The sequence below is a fragment of the Phyllopteryx taeniolatus genome, chromosome 11 (assembly GCF_024500385.1).
Source record: "Phyllopteryx taeniolatus isolate TA_2022b chromosome 11, UOR_Ptae_1.2, whole genome shotgun sequence".
NCBI classification, from domain to species: Eukaryota; Metazoa; Chordata; class Actinopteri; order Syngnathiformes; family Syngnathidae; genus Phyllopteryx; species Phyllopteryx taeniolatus.
This window is the reverse complement of record NC_084512.1, coordinates 22,515,715-22,539,599: the sequence shown is the minus strand read 5'-3', so window position 1 is coordinate 22,539,599 and position 23,885 is coordinate 22,515,715. Positions and strand designations below refer to the sequence as shown.

Genomic DNA, 23,885 nt, shown 5'->3' with positions numbered 1-23,885 from the left:
TTAAATGTAATTGATAAGAACATTAATCAAGACTTAATATAATTGAACATTTCAACTGCCTCGAAACTCGCAGCTTCATGATGAATTGTGTCACTCGTGTCACTTTCCACTTCATCTCTATTGCGTCCTCCTCGGCTGACACTAACGGCAGCGCTACTACTACTACCGGAAAGAGTTCCTGGCTCTTGCTGTTGTAGGTTTACGCATGTTCGGTGCAACTGTGACAAAAAAGTTGAAAGCTTTGGTAGTTTGAATTTTTGCGAATTGCAACCCTCTTCCCGAATCAAGTCTGTACACGCTCAGTAAGAAGCTGGAATAGCCCATTGCACGAGAAGGGAGGGGGGAGCAGATCATGATAGATTAAACATTAGAATTTGTTTTTCAGCATGTGAATTAAGACTAAAACAATAATAACCGTTTTAAATAGAAGAAAACTTTATTAACCAGTTTTTATGAGATGTTTGGGGGCCCCAGGAAATTGCCTGTGTTTGCCTTATGGTAAGTCTGCCCCTGCCTGGTAAAGCACTGAAAATGAACACGAAGCATTTTGACCTATTTAGTGTCGGACAGCATGTAAAATCAGAAGAGGTCTTGGCACAGAAGTAATCCTGGGTTGAGCTATCGACTCATCTACCCCCGTGCGTCTTGTCTCGGCTGCCGCTGCTATTGTTTATGCCTCAACGTAGGGGCGGGAACCCATCCCTTTCGAGAATCTTAACAAGTAGACAAGAAACCTCAACGGATTTGGCGGATTGACTTCAAATCCTTTGTAGTGTCGTCTCCGCAAGAGTGCAAACATCAAACCGTCCAGAAATACAGTAAGGCTCGATTGGGCAAACGCCGCATCGTGTCATCTTACTTTCGGCAACGTGTACTTTGGAAGCTTGACTGGGTAGAACGAGTGCCTTCGATAGGACACGTAATGGACAGACTGCCCTCCTGTCGGCACCTAGAAAAAGGAACGCAGGTAATCACGTTTGAGCCAAGTGTTGACAAACTGAATGTTCACAGCGTGTGTCAAACAAGTCGCACTGTGCTAAAAAGTGCCCGATTAGGACGTTGCGCATTGTAAGGGACATGAGCTTTAACAAGCTAAACAGACATTTTCAATCTCACGCCCTCCCCTCCCGGGATAATGCCCCCCTTTGAGTTAATGAAAAACATGACTGTGCATTAAGACGCAATTAGATGTGACGCTTTTTAGGGCTTTTAATTGACTTTTAATGAAGCCAGACCTTGCAATAAAAAACCCACCTGGATAAAAACGTATTCATCCTGTACCACCAGGGAGTTGGGGATGATAAACCCGGGGAAAGGCTTGCCCTTGTTTCCCTCGGAACAATTTTGAAGTTTGCAAGTGATGTACTGCGACCCTGTGGGCAAAGCGAGACAAGAGTGCTAAAAATACAACAAAGGGGGGAAAGAGAAAACAAACAAACTCGTGTGGGCCACGATCAAGGTTTTAGCTATGCTAATGCTGATGTTTTAAGTGGCGAAAATTTTGGCGGTCGCGACTGGCTCTCACGAATAAAGTGGCGAGAGCTGTCCCGGGTTGTTAGCATCAGCCTAACGAGACATCTCCGGGGACACGACATTAACACACTGGGCTTTAGAGGAGTGCCCTTCTCTCTGCACCATGGCCGAGAAAAGAGCCAAGTGGCAGCCTGGCCTTTGAAAAATAAATTAATAAAGATAAATCCAACCAAAGAGCTGCCATTTCAGTCAAGGGAGAGAGTCCAATTTTTAAGGGCATTGAAAAAGAAGGTTTATGGACACATTAAGAGAGATGGTGGACCAATTACTGACGTCCATCAGAGACGCTGATCTCCAGGTGGATCATTCCTTGCTCCTTGTCCAATCCCAATCTGGACCTGAAACAAAACAAAGAAAACAGGAAAACTAATTAGTAATTAATGAAGTAAGTCATGAATTAGTAATTCACTCATTCACTGCCGGCCTTCCCAGTTAACATGGATATTTGACTTCTAAGGCCGTCAATGGCAGTGAATGTGTTAATTTTGGCAGCTCACACTTGAACAGAGTACGCACAGTATATGTATGGTATAAACAGGTAGGTAGGTAGGTAGGTAGGAGAAAGTGTGTGTCACAATTGTGAGCAAAGATGACACAGTTGATGGAGTGAAGTGTGCTCCTCTCTTTCCCTCTGCCCGCATAACACTTCATGTCTAACGCAAATAGAGGCTGAGAGCATCCATTATTGGATCCATCTCATATTTAAGTGAAGTAGCTGAATTACAGCAAATCAATAAGGCAAGTCATGCCAGATGGGGAACATGCAATACATACAACAGTGTTACCGTAGCAACCAGGAGCTGTCCGAAATGACCGGAGCGTAAGCAAGTCCACGGAGTGAAAGGTGACAGCTGAATAATTTTCTGGCGCTCTAGACTTTTATGTATTACATTGAAAAGAAAGTATTGGCCAGATGCAATCAATATAAAAAATATGATTTCAAGTTTGAATATAAGACACCAAATTTAAGCAGTGGGAAACAGACAATTCATTAGGTACAAGGTATAATTAGTTCCAACAGAAGAGCTGTATTAAACATTCAAAAATCCAGTAAAAAAAAAAGAAAGAAAGATATATATTCATTAATATTATTATTAAAGATAAGCATTGTTATACTATGCACTAGGTAAAGGCAGGATATTTGAGACTAATAAGATAGTGGAGGTGTACCTAATGAAGTGTCCAGTAGCAGTTTTTTCCACTCCTTAAATGAAACATGCATAAATAAAAATGCAGGTAAATAATAAATAATAATCTGTCATTGTTGGATAAATGTCTGAAATGTCTATGCGATCCATATTTAGCCGTCATATTTGATGATTCGATGTGATAATGAGTGTCCTTGCGGGAGCACTAATACAAACCGGCTCATGTATAAAAGTGATGGACATGTGAGCTGAAGTGTGCTTTATGGCGAAGGTGTATTTGTCCATTTCACAGGGCTTTTAGGGGAGATTTTTCACGCCGGCACTAATGCGCAGACTGACGGCAGTGACCACTTGTTGTATTAATAGCGGCTGTTTTGACACACCGCCGGGCTTCTTCTCGTTTTCCATAGCGCGCCCGGACTCTAATATAACAAGCCGGCGTCCTGCCTCCCTCAGCACTCTGTAATTGCTTCCCAGCTCCATCTCTTTTAATGGACTTTCTGTCCAATGCTTCATCCTATTCTATCAGCAAACAGCAGCCCCCTTGCTCCGAGGTGGAAACCCGGCGATGTTAAACTGCCCACCGCCGGCCCATAACTAATACACACATACAAAGACGTGTCCACGCAGACACACACACACACACACACACACACACACACACACAAAAAAAAAGGGGGGATGCAGCAACGTAATTCCTTCATAGAGACCTCAATGTTAAAGAGAATTTATGGGAATGTTCCCGTTGAATTTACTTGCTGAGGAGAAATCAAATATGACATAAAAACGAGGCCGTTCATCATGCTTGACTTCACGATGCAATACCAAAGAGCAACAAATGTTTGAATTCCTAACCATGTCTAGAAACCTTATTTCCAAACTCTAACCCTTGTCTGAAACCCTTACATGTGCGTGAATTCCTCATTTGAAACCCTAACCCTAGTTTAAAACTCTAACCAATTGAGGTTTGAAACCCTAACATTGGCTTGACACCCCAATTTGTAACCCTAACCCCTTTTTAAAACCCTACTTTGAAACCCCGACCCTTATTTGAAACACTAACATGGGTGTGAAACCTTAATTTAAAACCCCAACCCAAGCTTGAAACCCCACTTTGAATCCCTAAGATGGGCATGAAACCCAGCTTGTTGAAAACAATAATATGGGTTTTAAAACTCAAATTTGAAACTCAGACCTCAGCTTAAAACCTTAATTTGAAACCCTAAAACAGGGTTAAAACTTGAAACCCGAACCCTGGCATTAAAACCAGCATTTCAAAACCTAAGCCTTGCTTAAAACAGTACCACAGGCTGGATAATTTAACCCTTGATTTAAATCCTAACACGAGCTAGAAACCCTAACTCTGGCTTGAAACCCTCACGCGAAAGCCTAAACCTTGTTTAAAACCTAAACACAGGCTTGAAACCCAAATTTGAAACCTGAACTCCATCTTATTTTGAAATTATAACACAGGCTTAAAAGCCTACTTTGATACCCTAACACTTGTTTAAAACCATAACACAGGCTTGAAACCCTATCCTAACTTGAAACCCTAAACCAGGCTTGAAACCTTAATTTGAAACCCTAACACTGACATGGAACCCTGGCTCGAAACCCTAATTTTAAACCCTCCCCCTGAAATGAAACCCTACTTTGAAACCCCCAACCTTGACTTGAAACCCTAATTTCCAGGATGCGTTGCAAACAGGACTCCTATTTTCCCTCATTTACTTTACAAAGCTGCAAATGGCCATTAGAGAAGAGTGTGCCAGTGCAGAGTAATGCTTTAACACCTTAACCATGACCTACTTTCATACTTCCCTCTCTTCGAATCTGTAATTGGTTGTTTGCGGCCGTCTGCGGTATTTAGCTCCACGTTGTCTTTGTGCTTAGCTGGGCATCAAATTCACAAGTCCTCAACACTTCCCCTTCAGTATTCTCCAACCGACAATAAAAAAAAAAAAGGCATTTTCTATTAAACATTCATCGTGGCCCTTTTAATCCTCGTATTTACACTGATAAAACGCTCCCACGTGCGCAGACGCCTCGGGTCAGTTATGAATATTCATTCATCCGCTCCCGAACCCAAAAGACGGGATGGACAGCGTATGGACATGATTACTTGATATTTCATGAGGTGAATGTTTTTACCGCATCAAATATTAACCTTCGTGTGTAAACTAGATGCTCATTACATTATGCAAAAAAAAAAAAAAAAAAAAAAAAAAAGAATAATAAAAGAAAGAAAGGGAGACATATATAATTTACCAAAATAAGAAGTCCTTCCCTAAACTCCTTCTCAGTGCCTCCTGTAATCTTATTATGTATTACCCACTGTAAAACGGTATTTAAATCGATTTGTATTTCTTACAGATAAATGTCATCAGATGAAACGAAATTCATCGATTCGGAGCGTACGAAATGCTGCAGTATGAGTCATTCCGCAATTTATGGAGCATGTAAGTATAATCACTTCCTCTGTAGTGTATTGATGCTGTGTGCGTAAACAAAAAGGGAGGGGTGGGGTGGGGAGAGTCCACATAAATGACGGTAGTGTTGTATTGTATGCGTTTTACGTGTGCATATTTTTTGGGCTCACCAGTAGAATCTGTTCGGGACAACGTTGTCGTGCACAAGCTGCCACCTCCTCCCAAATTCCACGGAGACATACAGCTGGAAAGAAAGGAGCACATTCAAAGATGGCATTCACAGGATGATCACGGCCAACTCGCGCTGCAAAAAAAAAAAAATCTGATTTGTTAGATTCCATGTGTTTAGGAAAGTGCTGCGAGAAGATGAAAAACAGGGCGTTAGTGCAAATTGAACGCGAAAGATGAAATGCTCTGCGCTTTTTTTGATATGCAAATCTGCTTCTGTGTTTATAAAGTCTTCCTCCACTGACTCAGCGGCATTCCAGCTTATTAATTGGCAAGCGGGAATACATTATTTTTCTGTCATTGTAAACTTTTTTTTTTTTTTTTCGCTCCTCCTTGCTGAGCCACGAGATGCCTTTTTTTTATTTTATTTTTTTTTTCCCCCTGGCTCTCAGAATTTGCACACCGTTCTATTTTTAGGAGTGTTCTTTTTCAATTCCGAGGTCACCTATAGTGCAGTGGTACATTCCCACCCAGGGACTGTGCTTGTGAATGGTTGCCAAACTCTATACGCGCCCTGCGATTAACTGGTGACCAATCCAGGGTGTAGTCTGCATTTTGCCTACAGTCGGCCGGGATAGGCTCCAATTTCCCCGCGACGCGTAAAAGGATAAGCGGTCGAGAAAAAAAATGTCTGTTTTTAAATTCCATCCCACACTGCGCGACAGAAAGTCATAGCGGACGGCTGGCACAATAAGAGAGTCACGACTTGACGATGTACTGTACGTTGTCATTGTTGCTATTCTACTTAAGCCCTGTAGGTGTCAGTAATGTGTGTTTGATACATAAATACTGTCCAGATCAAGACGTTTGAACCATCAGCTGTTCCAGTATAGTGCCTTGAGATTAATTTTGAGTTGAGTCACCCAAGACACCACTGTACAACATGAGAGTCAGAAACGTGTGTTTTATATTGAAAGACTCTCAAAACAAATCAAGGCGACGCTTCCACCATCAGCTAATCCAACAAGGTCTCGATCTGTGCTGAAAACCCAAAAGTAAGACACATATAGATATACATATGCATATGAAATCACACTTCTGGCACATCATTGACCCCCGTCAGTGAGTTCTGTCTGAAAGCCACAGTCCAAAAAAAAAAGTCGATGGCTACCAAAATGCATTTCAACAAACCGTCTCTTCTCTTAACGGTCACAACAAAGTAAAAAGAAAGAAGCATTAGTCCAGTTGTGAGTGCTCATAAACAGTAAAATTGAGATTTCTTGATGAACTTTCATTAAAATGATATTCATAACAACTTATAAAAACATACAGCAATGACATACTTAAATAGAATGTCAACATTTTTGTCACATTTTGTGGCTCAATTCAATGAACATTTCATTTCTCAGTTTGCCAGAGTAATATTAGTCGCTCTTCGCAGAGGATAAAGACTATATTTCTGTTTACATGTGCTGTTCCACCATTTGAGTTCAAATATCTATTGCTTAAAGGGTTACTGTAGCATGAAGCTAAGCTGAAGCTATGTAGTTGTGGTTCAAATACATTTACAATGTCTTGAAAAGTGTGTTTTAAATAAGTTCCCGTGAATTTTAATAGGCTTAAATGTGTTTAAAGCATGTGGGAAGTCTAAACAGACTTTACGTTGTTTCTAGTCTCATTTAAATTGGGCTGCTTCAAGGGGGCGGTTCTGTCTCATGCAAATTAGACACTGCCCAACCAGCCCCCTTCTACTGCGGGGCCGATGCAGGTCATTTGTTCACTCATTTAAGAGATGCTAAGCAAACCACATGTGTTTGGTGAATTAAGGGTCTGACAATTTACATGTGGTGACGTCATCATCATGATGCTATAGGGACAAACCTAATTGGTTCATTTGCGATGCGGCTCAGATCAAAGTCCAATTAGGCTTTCTCGCCTAAAACGAAAACTAACCAAAGGGATTGTGAAAGCACCCGTTTAACTATTCAGACAGTTTGCCTGTAAGCGGCAGAAGGCTGTAACGAGGATTCACATCATTTTGGTCTCATCGCAGCACTTGCAACTTTTAAAAGACAAGACAATCGATAAATGGAAAATGAAACCAATCCAAGAGTAATCGCGCCCCGGGAGTGATGAAAGAAACGCTGAAATTGGGCTTCACAAAGACATACGGAATGACCGCGGGGGGAAACTTGTCAAGCGCATCTTTATTGGGGCGGTGGATGGTTTGTCCATGTGGCTTTCATCTCCTCACCGCACCATTTATCTCACTTCTCACACCTCGCCTGCTTGGCTCTCTCCATATCAAGTCGTACAACAGCCGGCTGGGGGGGCCACGGTTTGATGTCTGCGGTGTTGAGCGAAGCAGACAGTGGGCTTCTCGCCAACTAATGAAGGCTGCATGCGCGTTCGTGTTCGTGTTTGCCTGCGTGCGTGCGTGCGTGCGTGCATCAATATCACATAAAGTCGTTTGCAAGGTCACAACGTGGTAACCCCGCCCTCATTTATTCTGGCTGTGATGTCACCAGTGGTTACATTTCAGCATGAAGACCTGATTTGAGATTATTATTGGGGTTAATGGAAACAAAGCGAATGTGAGTCTTTGTGACGTGTTGTGAAAATATGAGAACATGCCTCGAGAATGTGAGCATCAGTGCATGTTAACTGCGCTCAAGCGGTTAAATTTAAATGGAAAAAAAAGGGAAAATTGACTTTTTACTGGCTTGTATACAAATAGTTGGGTCTCCGGAGTGCCTGCCCACCCATCAAGGGGAAAATGAAATAACCAAATTTGCCCATTCGCAGATTATTATTTTTTTGGGAACCTATCCTCTGTTATGCACTGAACAACCTTTTGTACTCAGGTCATAGCAATAAAAGTGTTGCTTTGGTGCCGAAGAACTATGTTGAAGTCAGTTGGAGAGCTTCAAGTTGTGCTTTGTTACCATCTCGTAGCATCTATAGGCAATTATAAACCTTCTTAGGTGGGGTGTTAAATATTCAATGAGCTATCTGGCAGCTGTGTCAGTGGAAGATCCAGAGCCACGGAATGCAATGACAAAAAAGAGTACTTTTGAGGCCTGATTTTGTGAAGGAAAAAAAACACACCAAAAAAACTCGATTGCTCACACAAACAGATTTGGAAGCTGATATAGCAACCGTGCGCAACCTGGATCGCGTCTATCAAATGCTCTAAATTGCTGCGCAGTTCATTTATTACTGTATTACTGGAGGAGTAGATGCAAATACCTGGAGATGAATTTAGCAATGTGATTTCTCAAACCTGAGCTGAAGTGCGGTGGCTGATTTTGTGTCTTTAAATAGCACGTCTGAAAGGCGGGCAACAAACCAGCACGCAAAGTGGTGCCAGCGTAGCACAGGGAAAATGAGCATTAACATTAAGCTATGGAATAGCATTAAGCAAGCGGACAATAGGCTAAGCTATGTGTTTGTTTTAAATACACAATGTGTAATTCTCCTCGTTTTATGTTTAAAAACTTCAACTGGGAGCGGCAGCTTGACGCCTCTTTTTTTTTTGAAGAATCGTTGTTGTCAAAGTGTTGCTTATTGGGAAGTGAATTGAGTTCATTGCCACCATACAGCACTCGTATATCAAGTTTGCGCTCGCAAGTCAAAGCAAAAAAACAAAATCCAATCAAATGGGACAAAAAACTCGCAAGCCGGGTCACTCGTATCTCAAGGCACCGCTGTATCCGTCGCCCTTGTGGGACCCGTGATTTAAAATCTGACTGAACTAACAAGCGCACGATCGGCATCACCTTTTGCTCCCACCCAGACATTGTGTTAACTCTGCTTCTTTTTTTTTTTTTCTCCCCTGGTTTGACACATTCCGACAGCTTTCGGTGTTACCTTTTGGTCGTGGCTGTAAGCCAGGATCCAGTCCTCCTGCTCGGGGTGGAAAAGAAGACTGAGGATATCAAAGGCTAAACTGTGTTTCTGATAGGACGCCCCCTCGTCAAGGCTAATGAGCAGGCTGCTCTCCACCTCCGGGTCGGTCAGTAGCATGATCTGAAATGAGAGGAGAAAGGAGACGGCGGGGATCAGCGGCCCAAGCTGACAGCTACCGCGCTGCAGGGCTTGGTTGCGCTCATGCGGTGTGCTGTTCTCACTCACACACACTCATACACACTCATGCCGCAGCCTCCCGCGGGGCTGCTTTGCAGTGAAAATGATAGCAACTCGCACACAGTTATGATGAGCTCTGACAGGTGAGATTCTTTTTTTTTTTTTTTTTTTTTCTTCCCTTCACAAGAGCGGGAAAACTTACCTTGCGCTTGTTGTTGGGACTGACGTACAAGTAGCTCAGGATGGTTTTGGGCCCCACTTTCTCATTAAGTTTCTCGTAGGTGGTGCCGTAATCGGTGGATCTAAAATTCAATTAGGGATACGGTGAAGGGGAGAGAACGGAGCAACACCTAGCGGTTAGGATGCTGATGGTATCATTACGCATGTCAGGCAGGCGGAAAATTGCAACAGCAGAAGTCAGGAGGCAATTTGCTAGATGAATGGAGATTTCTCTAATTATCAAAATAAACAGGAATATCCCGTGTAGCATGCATAGTGAGGGGATGAGTTTGTATTATTATTATTATTATTATTAGTGCCACCCACGTTTTGACTTCTAACATTGTGGATGCTTCAAAATTTCTAATTTTGCACTTCATTAAAAAAAAAAAAAAAAAAAAGGGGTGTACCCCGCCTCTCACCCACCACCATAATGAGACCAAGCGCTATAGAAAACGGATGGATGGAGGGATTTTCTTAGCTTACTTGGGACGTCATTTGTTCAAAGCCGCTCAGATACAAGACTCAATTTATTCGAGACAATTACAGCATAAAGAGTTCACACATGCATCTTCAAACAGGATGTGGTCCGATTGCAAAGTTTTATTTCCGTCCATTTGTTTGGAGAGGATCTTACCGCCACAAAGAACTCTCCGTCACTCTGCCCGAGCTGAAGTCGTAGTATTTGGTCAACATGAGGATCACCTAGGAAACACAGCACACATATTACCATATCGAGTTGATCTTCACTTTGAATCGATTCTCCTTATATCTATAAACTCATGCAACCATGTCATATATTCATATTGTCACAGCAATGACGCCATCATTCAACTGGCACGGACAGTGGGCCTCGTAAATATCAGGAACATCTTTTCAAGTAGGCCATCATAAAAGCTGTCACAGGATGCACATGCCTTTACTTTATGGGCATGTAAAACTCTCCATTTTCTTGTTCGTGACTTACGGTATTAATGTGAATAAACTGCAAACAGCAGACCTTATTTTGTCTTGGATCTTTTGACAGAAACAGGCTAAAAGTAGGTGAGTTTTAATATGGTGACATCACAAGAGTTGGTTTCCCTCCGCGAGTCATTACCAAACCTCAAAAGTAACACAGAGGCAGTGCGTCAACGCTGTGCCCTTCACCTTTACGTACAAATTAACATCTCGAGTGGGGACGCGTCCCGCACGGAGCAATCATAAAATCTGCTGATGGCATCGCTCTCCTGTGTTCGCTTCCATTGTGCTTCCTCCGCTTTTTTTTTTTTCTTTCCATCTTCTGATTATCAATTGTTACGACTGTTTGGAGGGTGTGTGATGCCCCACGAGAGACCAATGACTCATTGTGTAAAGAAACAGGCTGGTAACTCATTTTTATTTACTTCACCAAGCTCAAATTTTAAAGAATCATCTCTGGCACGTGCTGTATAGACACACTTGACTGTGTAGTCTTGATTTATTTATTCCTATAAATAACATGCATGCAGATATAAATTTATATCTCAGACAGTACATTTTTACATTACCTGTTGCATGCCTTACTTACTTTTTTCTTTATTTCAGCCCCGGGGGGATCGATAACACAGTATCACAGAGTGAAAAAATAAAATAAAATAAAATAATAATAATAATAAAAAACAATTTTAAAAGAAAGAAGAAAGAAGAAAGAGTAAAAATAAATCAATGAATAAGGTATTGCTGTGATTTGATGTTTCTTTACTTACAGCGTGTACTCTTTTGGGGTAAGTAATATAAACCATACAAGGTGTATCAGAAAAGCACTGGACTGACGGGCATACTCCTATTTTGACAGGAGTCCTGGAATTTTTATGACATACTTTGTATTAACCTAAAATGATGCTATTTATTTATTTATTGTCAAGCACTATATATAAAAAATATATATATATATTTTTTTTTTTTTTAAACTGGAGCACTTTTCAAGCTTGGGCGCGACATCAAAATCCGTTGGAACCCACTTCCAATAAAATGCCCGTTGCATCCTCCATGTGCTGCTCCCTGATGGACATGACACGCTCATTGCAAAAAAGTCACGCGTGAGGACATATCGTTCAAACACGAGTGTGTCACTTATTTTGATGCAGTTATTTGGGCGAAATTAATCCGAATCTCACTTGCGTGCGTCATTTGCGGAAACGTTCCAGGGGCGGGGGGGAATGTTAAACACATCGATGCGTCGATACATTATTCACTTGGTAGATGTTTCCGAGAGAAGCAGGTGTTTGAAGCAGCTCGACAAACACAACATTAAATCACACAACACAGCAGGCATGGCACTGAATTCAAACCCGATGTCTTATTTATAAGCACATATTTCCCCTTTGCCTTGCAACAAAGGTGTCATATTTAATGTGAGCGACCCTGTCACTGCGCCGCCCATTCAAGTGCAGTACCATCAACATATCCGATGGATTACCGAACATACAAGAGCAAGCAAATAGATTCTCCGATCTGTAATCCTTTGTAAATCTTAAACCTTGGAGGTTAAATGGACTGGGATGCGTGCAGTCATTATGCAGGAATGAATAGAGGCTTAATGTAGGTTTAAGGGGATTAGGTTTGAGAGATGACTCGCGCCAAATGAAGGTGTTGCACGGGGAAAAGAATGAACGACATACGGTTATCAATAAAGCATAAGGTGTGGGTGTTTTGTTGAGGGGATACCGCTGGGGGTGTGGGGGTCTCGCTTCTATTAGTCAAGTATGAACGAACACCTGTGACAAATGAGAGCAGAGATGCCGAACGCATTAAAATTCATTACAACGCCCAGTAAGCCGCTGATCCGCTCCTATCAGCCATTGGAATGAAGTTGGCTCATCAATAAAAGTGTCATTGCTTCAGGCAACTGAAATTAAACAGATGGATGACTCTATGAAAGCAATCGGAGCAGGCATTGATGATGGGAATATTAATAAATAAGAAATATTTATCGGGTCCAATGCGTGTTACAGGTATACGCGCTACCACCGCTGCGACCCTGAACTCGGCAAGCCGTCCGTTTTTTTCCAACATGGGAAAAACGGGCTCCAGAGGTGTTCATTAGTTAATGAATCAACAGTGCTGCATCTGGATCCTATACACCATTTGATGGCTTTTTCTTTGGGCCATCCTTCAACCCTCCAGAATTTGGTGGAATATGCAGTCAGGACCTGCAACTCTTCAACACTATCGGAAGCGTTGATCTACACCTGCAACCTACAGTAAATCCGAATGCAGGGGTGCGTTTACTTACGAGTTGAATTCATTCCCAACTTACTAGTACAGTGGATCCCCGCTATTCGCAGGAACGAAGGCTAGGGAACGAGCCGGACTGCGAATTGGGAAAATCAGCGGATAAATGACGGCCATTATAATTGCATTGAAAATATATATATGTGGGCTGCACGGGGGTCGACTGGTTAGCACATCTGCCACACAGTTCTGAGGACCGGGGTTCAAATCCCGGCCCCGCCTGTGTGGAGTTTGCATGTTCTCGCACGCCGGTTTCCTCCCACATCCCAAAAACATGCATGGTAGGTTAATTGAAAACTCTAAACTGCCCACAGGTGTGAATGTGAGTGCAAATGGTTGTTTGTTGATATGTGCCCTGTGATTGGCTGGCAACCAGTTCAGGGTGTACCCCGCCTCCTGCCCGATGACAGCTGGGATAGGCTCCAGCACGCCCGCGACCCTAGTGAGGAGAAGCGGCTCAGACAATGGATGGATGGATGGATGGATATATTATATATATTTTACCTATAAAAATCTTGAATAAGTGGAAATACATTTGCAATTAGCGTTTTCAGGGTTGGTTTATGAAGTTCATGTCGTGTGTGTGCCTTTAAGGGGGGGTGCGGCTATGAGCGAGGTAAGGCGCACTCAGCTCATGTTAAGCCATTTTCCAAGCGGGTAACGCCTCTCCATGCTCCTTAGGAGTGCGTTCATTTTGTATTTAGGTGTTCGACTGCTTGTTCCCTTCAATAAATGGCTGAAAAGGTTCCTTGCCGCTCCTTTCATTCTCATCTTTAGCAACTGATATGCATGCTCTATAGGCTTTAAATTTGGAGATTACATTGGGCAAGTCTAAAACATTGCACTTATTCTCCTGGTGAAAGACGTTTTGGGAGTGTGTTTTGTGTTATCAGGCTGCAGGGTGGCTGCATCGGCCTTTAAATTGGCAGGCAAAATGTTTCTGAAGACTTCTCGCTTCACGTTGCTTGGTGTCAAACCCAAATGTTTTTCAGTCTGCAGCAAAAGTAAACGAATTGGCTTCACTGTTCCAATACTTCTGGAGGGGTTGTACCACAAACCACACACGGTGGGTTGCACACAAACAAGATAATGAGCAGCAATACAAGTCCACGCTACTACAGCTGCTTGTGACCGATAGTCTGGCTTCAGTGGGCGAATGAAGTGAGTGCAGCATCCCTGAACGTAAACATGCTGGAGAAGCCATCCGAAACAGTTTGCTTCTCACTTTTAAATGAGGTCGAGCTGATGAAGCAACCTGCTGAGAGTGGAGCCTTTATCCTGCTCGAGGGAAGGTTGATCAGTTCAGGCCAGATTAGACAGTCAAACCGTACAGTGGCGCCCACTGCGTATACTAAAACATGTTTGCCAAGTCAGCTGGATGGAAATGACTTCATAGAAAATTGGAGGCATCTGGACGTTGGATAGAGAGGATTTTGTTAAGGATCTGATGAATTTCCTTACAACAGCATTAAATCAAACTATCATCGTAACTTTGCACTAAGTTATATAGCAGATGAAACAAAATACATTTCCCCATAGCTGCCACGGTAATGATAAAAATGCACATCATTAAATGACAAGCCAATGTACCATAAAAATAACTCTGGCCCTTTTTATTTTCGACATACACTAGTTGCTTTAATGACGGTAATTACACTGCGAGCACATCTACCCAATGTCCATTAGACCCGTTGCAGCACTTACATGTTGACTGAAAATGAATCTTCGTTGATCTATTTATGCCAGTGAACGGCTGAGCAATTAAATGCTCTTCCATTAAATGCGAGAAGGTACAATTAAGCAGTGTGACCACCTGTTGCCACACCCACCACAGACTAAATCCTGGTTATCTGTGAGTTTATCAGCCGAAAGTTCTACTCATTTCTTAACACAGTAAGAAAATTTGGTGGAGTAAATTGAGATGTGTGCCTCGTTATTTCAGTATACAGTAATCCCCCCCCCCCCCCAAAAAAAAACAATTTAAGCCACCAAAATGTTTTTCTTATAATTGCCTATATTAATGCTTTCAATCGTAAATATAGCAAACTATGATCCCCCCAAAAACTAACATCCTAACATAATCTCAAGTTCATATTGTATTACCCTTAAAAAAAATGGCTTGCAGATGCTTGAGCTTTTTAATAGCCACTCACAGAGCAAAAACATACACATGCGGCCAAGACTCTACGCTAACAACCCAGGCTAATCTTACCTTCTCCCTGACATACAAAGATCTTAGAACAGTCAAGATGTATCACTTCAACATACTTCCTTGACACAAAACAGCAAATAGGGGAGTTTTTCAGGCAATAACAGAGGATAGGTTATTAAAAAGAAAAACAGTAACTAAGTGAATTCGCACGTAGATACTCGTAAATATGCAGGGAAAAACTTGTTTAGTGTAGTGAGAATTAAACTAAGAGTTTTTAATCTTTGGTCAATTTTTTGCTTTGACTTGAGAGCAAAAATTTGATATACAAGCACTGTATGGTGGCAGTGAGCTCAACTCACTTTGGAACAAGCAGCAGTTTGGCAGATAGTGAATTGTTTAAAAAGAGGCTTCAAGCTGTTTGTTGCCATTCCCAGTTGAAATTTACTGTCACACTGAACACAAAAATAATTACATCTGAATTTAAAACGACCACTGTAGCTTTAATTTACGACAGTCTGTTGAGCTTAATGCAAAAAATATATATATATATAAAATGCCATAGAAGGGTAAACAAATATCAGCGTTGCGGTGTTATCACCCTTTGAGCAATGGATATTTTGAACACAAACTGTGGAGTAACACATGTAGACCGATAATATAACAATACTCAGAGGCTTATATTCATTATCCTTTTCAAAAAATAATATCACTGCAAACTACTGAGTCAGTTTTTTAACTCATTGTCTTTGTCCCTTTATCTGCACTATACTGCAACCAGAATGAGCACCACAATGTCCATTTAATTAACGCAAAAAGGTAGCGAAAAGCTGTTTCATTCTTTACATTCTATTTAATTGTGTCACTACTGTATATTTGTATAAAGTACAATATTGTAGTGATATCTTTCTTATTCAAAAACACAGTACAAAGATTTGGGTTTATTTGGGAGGCTGGAACAAATTAATGGCATTTCCATTCTATTCAAATGGGAAAGATGATTTGAGATTTTTTTATTTTTTATTTTTATTTACAATTTCATTCGTATCTCAAGGCACCACTGTACGTGCTGTGGCCCAATAAACGTTGGGGAGCACTGCACAACAGAGCATCATTAAAATCCGACGTAATGAGAACAGGTTTGGTTGAGACAGAGTGTAGCACTGCAGCACAAAGTTGATACCTCGTTATACAACACGCCATCCAAATCATCATAACCTGATGTGATGGAATTTTTCCGCTCAGCCTTCAGCGAAGAAGCGAGAGAGAGCCCTTGAATGGAAGAAAACTTGCCAATAAACAGCACCACACTGCAGGATGGCGAGGCGTTCGGGAACTTGACCGCAGGAAGGCGTGGTGGATTTGCAGAGCTGAACTCAACCGACCGCTGTTCCTAAAACAGCCCTTTTTCTTTCGTACAAAACAGGTACTTGTCAAGAAAAGCACATCTTTTATTCTCACGTTGTCCATGCCGCAGTCGAAGAGTTGGATTAGCTGCCTTGGAGAATTCAATGAATGCACTTGTTCCTTTCGGTGTCTTTGATGCTAAACCCTGTTGTAACCCTCTACAGCCTGTCCATCACGGAGACACCTGGAGGGCTGTCCACATATCCATACGCTTCCACTTGTCTGAGGGGGTCTGCTCACAGTGGGGAAGGCAGCAAGCATGAAATCGTACAAAGCTGATTAAGAATTGCAGCACGGTGGACGACTGGTCAGAGCGTCTGCCGCACAGTTCTGAGGCCCGGGGTTCAATCCCCGCCTGTGTGGAGTTTGCATGTTCACCCCGTGCCTGCGTGGGTTTTCTCCGGGCACTCGGGTTTCCTCCCGCATCCCCAAAACATGCATGGCTAATTAATGGGCTAATGAGAAAAAAATATGGCACTACTTTTATTTTGCAAGGACATTTCTGTACAGTATCATTGCAAATATTCTTTGCACACTGCTAAGACATTTTTATTAGACCCTTGCGCTTTATTGTGCTTTAAATCTACTTAGCAGCGCATATGTTTAGCACTAATCATATTCCGCATGTAGTATTTTTCTTTGTCTAAGGCACAGAGCCGCCCGTATAACATTGTCACTCTATCTATAAACATTTATGCGCACTGCTGTCTCAGGCGGGAGCTGCAAAGGGATCAGAAATAACAAAGCACAGGCGGCCTTATTCATTTCAAGGCTTGTCGTCTATTTTACATACCTTACATTCCCACTGATTTTGTTTGCCTAAAATTCAATCTGGCTTTGCACAAAATGTGCACATTATTATTATTATTATTATTATTATGGCTGTTCAAATGGCTTCCGACAATAGTTTTGCTAAAATTGTAGCGATGTCTATTGTGACGCAAAGAGGGGGGGGGGGGGGGGGGGGGGGGGGAATAAAAATAAAAAAAAGTCCATCAAATCCATGCTGCAAAATGAAGAGGTCAGCAATTATGGCTTGAAGTAGCCAATTTGAGGTAAGTTTAGCCGTTTCAAGTGGTGGTACTTCAACTCCTCCTCGGACTGCTTATCCAATCGTTACCAATTTTGAACCGCGTAGAAAAGACAGATGGAGAGACGCTAGATTGCAAACCTTTTGAGTTTTTGCCAGGTATTTACTTTTGTACTTACTGTAAGTACATTTCAGAATCTTTACTTGGAAGATGAAAAGAAGTCTTATTGAGTGGACACACCACAGAAAAGAGTGTTGTTAACAACCCTGCCATATTTTGAAAGATATCCCCAAGTACCGCTACACAAAATGAGGCCTGAAATTCATGAAAAATCTAACTGTTGTCTCCACTCACCAACGCTGTGAGCGGGTCTGCTGAATACGTGAAAAGTGGATGCTACTTCGTCTCGCAACTCTTATACACCTGCAAACCTGCTGCAGAATGATCTTCTTCTAAAGCAGTATGTATGCAAAGTGTCACTCTCCTCCATGTCAGTCCTTATTAGACCAAAGTTGGCTTCCCAAGATGCTGGAAGACTAAAGTTCACACGCTGCCGTATATCACCCAACCCAGCTGATTGGTTTTCGACATCCTCTCAAGCATGTTCTTGAAGAGTCAAATGTTCCCGACGTGCGGAGAGTTCGGCATCGAGGTAAACCGCTGCATGACATTTGCATCCGCTCTGAAACCACCCCCGCCCCCCCTCCACATACCCTTTAAGTGATCATTCATCCTTGTTGGACAGTGCTGTTAACTTTGCTGCTGAGCCACGTGAATCAATCGCTTAACATTTGGCCTTTCGAATGATTTAAAGTCGCGATATGACGTGTTTTGCATGTAGCGTTCCGTCTATACGAGATACACCCCGCTAATAAAAATTTGACTCGAAAAGGCCTACTTTTGCAATGACATTTTTTACTTTTATACTGAATCAGACTAGAATGAAAAACTAAAAAATATATACAGTTACCAGACAATGCGGTACTCGATGACTAAACTTGTGATAAGTGGAATCATAAATGAATGATAAAATATATCGATAGCGTAAACAACATCCGATTTATTGAGAAAAGAGCGACCACAGCTAAAAGGGGGTGGTAGAACAGAAACGTGAGTCATAATGCAATGTAAACACACTCTCACGGAGTGGTGCTATAAAGTAAAAAGGCTACATTATTTTGGTAGATTTTGCGGCTTCTGATGATGAAACGGCCACAAACGGACGATTATACAAAACTTTACTGGAGGAAAATGGGGCTTCAAGGCATTAAAAATGCAGCCAGTTGGTAGTAAAGAGAGAAGATTAGGATGCTAAGACTTGTTAGTGTTATACTTTGTGATGTTCCATCCATCAAATAATGTCAAGAAGTGATGAGAGGCAAACCGGCAAGATTGGTTAAAAACAGAGGAATTGAAAATTCAACGCTGTAATTGAGGAGCAGAACTGGTCGTGAATGTTTAAGGCTGGGAGATCAAGGCAGCTTATTAAAAATCTGGCCTTAGGTTCCTCCAGGGCTGCTCGAGGCAGGCAAAAAGATTTTTTTTTTTTTTTAATCCAAGATAAGGAAGCCCAAAGATGGATAAACCAATCACAGTATGCCGACATGAAAGTTTTTAAGAAGCCACAAGCTTTTGGATCAGCTGAATATTCGCCCTTTTGGCAGGTTGGCGCAATGAAACACGCTGCTGTTGGCAAATCATTTAAGCTTAAGGTGGTGCCAGACCCCCACCCCCACAATTAAACTTACATTTTACTCCCGAATAAAGAAAACACTCAAACACGTCTTCTCAGTGTTCTGCGGGCTCACTTGTGAAACCTTGAAGCATGCCGTTTGCTGAGTGCAGCGACTATGAACAAATGGCGTGCAACTAAATGGAAACAGACACGACACACCGACCGAGCATCGAGATAGATGTGCACATGCAACGCTACCTTGAAATGATCAGGAAATTTGAAAATCAAGAGCGATGATCCCTTCAGCGAGGTGAAATTTGCACTCGCGTACACAAATTGCATTTTCATACACAAGCGACTAAGCCTCCACCGCTGTAATTCCCGGATACACGCGCACTCTATTGAGAGCCGATACAAGAGTTGTACAACAAATTTACTTTAAGGAAACAAAAAAAATTTCTCTCGCTCGCACAGTTCTCCAAATAAGAACCAAAGTGTGCTTGCTTAAAGCTGTTTATTTTAATCATAACATATCATGCAAAATGCCATAGAAGGGCTAACAGAAATTGGCATAGATGGTACTGTAATAATAAACCTTAAAACAACTGCTACTTTAACACAAACGGAGAGGCAACACATACAAACACCACAATGTTCAACCAAACCATAAAACATTGTCTAACTAAAGTCCGCTAGCTTGATGCTAACATATAATGTGAAACACCATAGACGGGCTCATGGAATTTAGCATGCATATTATGGTAATTACAAACCTCTAAACAATTGCTACATACAGAGCATACTCACAGGCATACAGTACATTCTCTCTGTTCTGTGGGAACAATGACTATTACAGGAGCTTAGTTGGGGACCTTCCGTGCCTTTTGTTCTTGCTCTTAACTGTGGCGCATCTGCAGTATATCCAAAGTGCTGCCTGGCATGCTCCAACACAACATGGTACCATACTGAAGGTGCGCAACTCGAAATTCCGACTTGGCTGTAGTCAGTTATCTGCCGCATAATTGCAATTGGCTACTCGCGGATGCACGTATTCACATTTTTTTTTTTTTTTTTTTTTTTTTTTTTTTAAAGCTATCCTCCATTATTTGCTGAAAAACTTAGGTTTGTGCTTTGTCTAACATAAAGGTATTACTTTGGACTCATCTTGTGGGATCTTGGTGATACGAAACTATGTTGAAGTTAGTTGAGGCGCTTCGTGCAATGTTTTGCCACCATCGTGTGGCATATATAGGCAATTATAAATCTTTTGGGTGGGGAGACGTCCGTTGGTGAACACTGTACTGCAAAAAACAAAGAAAATGATAGCTTAAAAATCTTTGACATAGTTGACTGCGTTAACTTTGCAAGAATTTTTTAATAAATTCTAAACACCTGCGGGGCTTTCTACTTAAAGTTTAATCGTAAAAGGCTTCAAAGAAAGTTAGCAATGGCCACTAAGGGGAAGATACGCCATCTTTCTGCTAAGTCAATTTTAGCTAGATCAGTGATTCTCTCATGGGCTCCCTTCGTGGTACACAAAAGAATCACTGAATTCAATGTTTAAAGTGTGCGTAATGTTACAGTATACCTTTTGATCTTTTGTACAGTACATTGATGAAGTAAATTTCAGTCGCATTTAACTGAGGGACAATGCATTTTCCATTGAATCTTTAAGAGCCGTTTGTTTTTTTGAACCTATGTGCATAAACCGCTGCCTCATTTTTGATGAATGCCGTACTTAGGCAGTACTATATTTTAATGTTGGCCGTACTTTTGAGGCGGTACTCGGTGTAAAAGGTTTGAGAACCGCTAGCTAGATGATTGACAGGTGTCTGGGATGCCGCATCGGCTTCCATTCCGATTCCGCTTTGAAAGCGTCCTGGTGCATCTCCTTTATAGCGAGGCCATGTCAGTCGTAAGCGAGCAAGAAAATGCCTTAAAACATATTCATGCATATTTGAAGAGGCCTAGTGCCCTTTTCACCGGTCCGCACGAAAACCCTATTAATGGGATTACCAGGACCGGCTGCCCCGAGTCTGCTGCTTGGTTTCTTTACAGAAGAAAGGAAGAAAAAGGCAACATATTCCTCTGAGCCTGAACGTCGCACACAGTGCCCTTTAGCTATAGAATTGATTTGAACTGAGCCCCTCCTGCTGGTGTGGAAATCTCCAAGAGGCTATGTGGCAGCTTTTTTTTGTGCAATCAACATCGCTGGAGCGCCTCTCTCTCTCTCTCTCTCAAGTGGCCTGTTGAATTATTAAAAGCACATAATCACACGGACCCAATGAAACGGATTTATTGAAGAGCACTTCATTTGCACTCATGGGCCATAACATTAGGTACACCTGCATTCAAGAACACTCCGATTTGATGGACACTGTCAGAATGCTATTTATTCATGCGGTTTGGGTTTGCACTCAGAGCTGTTTCTGACATTTTGATTTCTGTCATTGAGCTCGCAAGCGTGATGCAGTGCACTTGTACACAACTGCAACCGCAACAATCATTTTTAATTTTTTTTTTTTTTTTTTACAAAAATCTTAATATCTGATGAAGCAGATCGTTGTTATTTTTGTAAAGGTTGGTTGTTGTTGTTTTTTCAACTTGAAGTAAATGTTCTGGCTTTAGCCGCAGGAGATCATCAGGTGGGCCACGGGAAATTGTCCGATGTCACTTCATTGGTCTGAAACATGTTCCTTTATTTACTACAATCAATGTATCTTTATTCATCTATCTATGCCAGCGACTTAGAGCGACAAGCGGAACAATTCAATTATCTGTGTCCACTTTTTGTGACATTTTTGTCTTGCAGAGTGTCAAGATATTATCTCATGTAAGATTTTTATTTATTTCCCCCCCCCCTTCATACAATACTGTAATTTGCCTTGACATAATGAAGGTAGGGAAACACGGGTATAGTGAACAAAGTGTGCAACAACGAAGGTGCTGACATCTTATATACATTCCGGTTAAATCTGCACATTTAATTCATTATTCTGACTACTATGAATGCTTGTTTGTCAGTTAACCCCCCCCCCAAAAAAAAACGAGCGCCTCCACTGCGCCAAAACACATCCGTGCGTAAATTCCGAGCGCGTTTCGAACGCAGACACTCACGCTGCTGTTCTGGCCGGACCAGTGCACCATCGCCTGGTTGTGCGCGGTGTCCCCGGCCAGGGCGAAGGTGGTGCTGGCCAGCTGGACCTCAACCGGGTCGGGATACGAAACTTCGTGCGCGCCCTCGCCTCCCAAATCGAGCCAAGTCTCTGCCCCCCTCGCGCTTCTCCTCCCCCGGGCGTCATCCGCGTTTGAATCCGCATCACCCCCCTTTTCCTGGCTACCCGCATCGTTTTGGTAATCAGGGAGGGAAAGTTCGGAGCGGCCGTCCGTCGCCTCCTCTTGGGGGCAACATGCGTCTTGCTCCCACCCGGATGGTGGCTGGACTTTTCTTGAACTTTCTGCGATCTCAGCAGTGACTTCGGAGCTCGCTTCGCCTCCGGTATATCCGAAAAAGTCCCCGGTTTGAAGCGCTCCCGAATGCGCCAAATCCTGGGGACGGAGCTCCCGGCGGGGTGCGCTGATGTGCGCCAAATGACCGGAGGAACTGCACCTTACGTCCGGCGTACAAGTTGAGGCGGAGAAGGCAAGCGTCCGCTCGGAGGAGAACAAAAGCAAGAGGCAAAAAGCGAAGCGCGGCTCCATGCTAAAACGGGGTTAGAAAGGCTTCATCATTTTTTTTCGGAGGGGGGGGTGGGGGTGGAGGGGGGGTGGGCTACAGCGGTGCGTTTGTGTGTCATCCACCTGGTGGAGTGGAGCCGGTGAATGTGCGGAGGGGCGGTACAGGCAGCAAGTGTTCCCCTCCTGGTGTGAGAGAGGAGGAGCTGGAGGCTGGATCCTGCATCAGCCGGGCTCATTTCTTTATTTACTTAGGTGTGCATTTAGGTGGCATAGTACTCACGCTCTATACTTACGTAGAGGTCCAGATGTGTAATCATCATCATCATCATCATCATCATCATCATAACAATTAGACTTGGGTAAAAGGATATTTGATGAAAAAAAAAAAAACATGGCATATCATTATGACTTGACAGATGTACATGAGAAATCTGGCCCCATCATCAAGAACCCACCACGCCTGAGGAAAAAACAACCAATCGGAGGCAAAAGGCGTAAATCGCGAGGTGTCAATCATTTGCCGCGCGCAGTCATTGCGGGCACAAAGCCAAACAGCCTCGTTCTGTGCCGTTACCGCAGAAGAGCAACTTTTTAGTATCGGAGGGTTACTGAAACAATAAATGTTATGTCGGAAATGTTTGTTTTTGTGAGACCGCATGAGGGCATCTGCAATGAATGTGCCGGCAAGCGCACAGCAAATGATTGACTGATGATTACTCAGATACCTAAAAAAAAAGTCAACTTAAGTACAGTAAACAAAGTATTTATACTTCCCACCACTGGTTTTAAAAAAACATCCACTTGAGTTTTCTGGAAGCGTGTGAGCGTGAGTACTTTTTCCACCTCTGCGTTACTCTATTTGTATCATTTGGATAACTTTAGGTTCAAGTGTGATATTCGGGGTTAAGTCCATCGCGTCATGCATATGATTCCTCAATCCTCCATGATTGTTATTGCTCCTTTTCTGGACATGTTTTTCTTCAGGTTTCTGATTGTCAGAAATAGCTCGCGGGGGTTCTTCGGATGATAGCGTCATCTTGTTGCTTGGGAGTGCATTAGTCTGCGAACGGACCGGGTCACATTTAATGGATTGTTGCTTTTTGCATT

The 23,885-nt window shown here is 42.4% G+C and overlaps 1 protein-coding gene across 3 annotated transcripts in view; it reads right to left on the bottom strand.

The window, feature by feature from the left end:
• The window catches only part of LOC133485491 (VPS10 domain-containing receptor SorCS1-like), a 47,844-nt gene extending 25,023 nt beyond the window's left edge, over positions 1–22,821 (bottom strand). For all 3 annotated transcript variants that reach the window (XR_009790709.1, XM_061789252.1, XM_061789253.1), the window contains exons 1-8: positions 22,218–22,821; positions 10,221–10,288; positions 9,567–9,666; positions 9,149–9,307; positions 5,281–5,354; positions 1,807–1,871; positions 1,255–1,373; positions 860–949 (exon numbers count right to left, since the gene is read on the bottom strand). Coding sequence is in view for 2 of the 3 variants with exons in the window: in XM_061789252.1 (XP_061645236.1) it covers positions 860–949; positions 1,255–1,373; positions 1,807–1,871; positions 5,281–5,354; positions 9,149–9,307; positions 9,567–9,666; positions 10,221–10,288; positions 22,218–22,802 (1,260 nt within the window). In the remaining variant the exon portion in view is untranslated. The remainder of the gene's footprint in view (positions 1–859; positions 950–1,254; positions 1,374–1,806; positions 1,872–5,280; positions 5,355–9,148; positions 9,308–9,566; positions 9,667–10,220; positions 10,289–22,217) is intronic.
• Positions 22,822–23,885: the final 1,064 nt, after the last annotated feature.